General features: G+C 49.4%; 1 protein-coding gene across 1 annotated transcript; it reads right to left on the bottom strand.

Moving 5' to 3' along the window:
• Positions 1-339: 339 nt before the first annotated feature.
• LOC149901108 (enhancer of split mbeta protein-like) lies at positions 340-1,366 on the bottom strand. The gene has a single exon (XM_090111911.1). The coding sequence runs from the start codon at positions 1,302-1,304 to the stop codon at positions 702-704; it is 603 nt and encodes a 200-aa protein (XP_089968037.1). The 5' UTR covers positions 1,305-1,366; the 3' UTR covers positions 340-701.
• Positions 1,367-1,970: the final 604 nt, after the last annotated feature.

The following is a 1,970-nucleotide window of genomic DNA, read 5'->3' as shown; positions in this document are numbered from 1 at the left end:
TTAGGATTATAATAACTTATGCAACGGCGGCAAATATTTCTCGTACTGTCGTCATCGAGTTCAGTTACAGAGCGATTACTTATACATATTCTAGTGTCGCAGAGTTTGTTTGTATGGCTACAGGAAAGTTACCGAGCACGCGCGCCGGGTCATAGGCCCGCGCCCTTAACCTCTTTTCATATTTATCACTCCATATTGTTTGTATACATTATTTCCAGTAGCATCTATTTTTTTATATTTGAATAATCATGTGATTTATTATCTCTGAGCAATTATTGAAAAATTAACTTATCTTTGTAGAATTTGATGGGTGGTTTATGGTTAAAGGAAATACAGAAATATGATTGAAAAATATTTTTTATTAAATTGTTCTCTTGCATTGTTCACATTCGTGAAATCTTTTTAACGATAATATAATAACAATCCGAACCCACTCATAGTCGGTAAGGCTCGATACATCTCTACAATAAAATTAAACTTTAATATCACAATATACTTATAAACTATTTTGATTAAAGCTTTTCAGTTCAACTTACTAACTAAAAGGTTTTGAAACCTACACTAAACAATCAGTGATGAGATCTAAGTTAACTTCTTAGCACTAGACAGGACGAGGGCGGACACTGGGAGGGCTGGCGACTCCGAACGGCGTTGGAACAGATGTGACCGCGGAGCCGGGTCCGCCCTTCCGGGCGAATCCTTTACCACGGCCTCCACACCGCGCTCTTGAGGCTGCTGGTGGTGCAGTCCAGCGGCACGGCGGTGTGCATGGGCACGGGTGAGGCCGGCGGCGACGGGGTCACGTAGCCCGAGGAGGAGGACACGGTCGACAGAGCGGGGCTGGGCGGGCTGGCCGGTGGCGTGTCGCTGCCGGCGGCGCGTTGGATGTCGTTCAGTCTGTGTCCCAGGTGTGTCATCAGCTGAGTTCCTAGCCTCACATCCACTCCAGGGATGGAAGCCAAGCAACGAGAGACTTCGTTTGCGGCGTGAGTAAATCCAGCTCTGAAGCGATCGGCATCCACTGTAGGGTTCAGCGAGAGCCGGCGCTGGCGGCGCAGCTTGTGCAGATGACGAACTGTCAATTCCAAAATATCAGCTTTCTCCAACTTGGCCACATTTTCACCCTCCGACTGGAGAGCGCTGACCATCAACTCCTTCAACTCGTCGAGGCAACGGTTGATGCGAGCGCGCCTTTTGCGCTCGAGCATCGGTTTCATCACTTTGCGATATTGGTAAGTGCGCGAGACGGGTTGCGGGCCGTCATCCGAGATCGGATACGCGAGATCGTAAGACATGGTAGACATTGTGTGTGAGCGAATAGTGAGTGCGTTAGCGCTGAGCGTTGAACGCGGAATGCGGTGAGCCGGTCTGGCGGGGGCTTATATAGGGAGCGGAGGGCGCGCGATCGTGGGAACGAGCAGAGCCGTCGAGTTCCCACACGCGCCACCTGTGCGAGCAGCTGCCGCCGGGGCGCGGGGGGACACGCGCCGCGCCGCGCGTGCGCGCCGTAAACAATTGCCGGCGCGGGCGCACGCCGAGACGCGACACGGTAATTGTTGCGGATGGCTATGCACTATTGCTCTTCCTATTGCTATCTACTACATATTTGGCCGCGATTTTAGAAACTTTCAAATTTTCATCTTAGGGCCGCTATTAGATCGTATAGTACAGGTAGAGTCACCGTTCGCTCTACAAGTCGTAGTGGATACGTTCTTTAGTCGACACAATTGTAATGTAATAATACAGTTAACGAGCTGTAATTCGAGGTAGACATGTACAAGGTACAATGTACGGTAGCGCAATCATTGATCAAGATTCGAGACGGTGGCCGGTCGCATAACAATTAATCTGCTGAAGCTGGATCGGCTACTATTATGCAAGGGTATCTTATTAAGGTGAATCTAATTAAGAGTTAGCAGTGTCGCAACGACGGGATAATCGCCAGACTATCAATCAAGCCCCGGCGCCTA

The sequence above is a fragment of the Colias eurytheme genome, chromosome 17 (assembly GCF_061535395.1).
Source record: "Colias eurytheme isolate Ceu_HAF_F1 chromosome 17, ilColEury1 Martin Lab GWU primary, whole genome shotgun sequence".
Classification (NCBI taxonomy): Eukaryota; Metazoa; Arthropoda; class Insecta; order Lepidoptera; family Pieridae; genus Colias; species Colias eurytheme.
The sequence above is the reverse complement of the archived record's forward strand: the minus strand, read 5'-3'. Positions and strand labels throughout refer to the sequence as shown.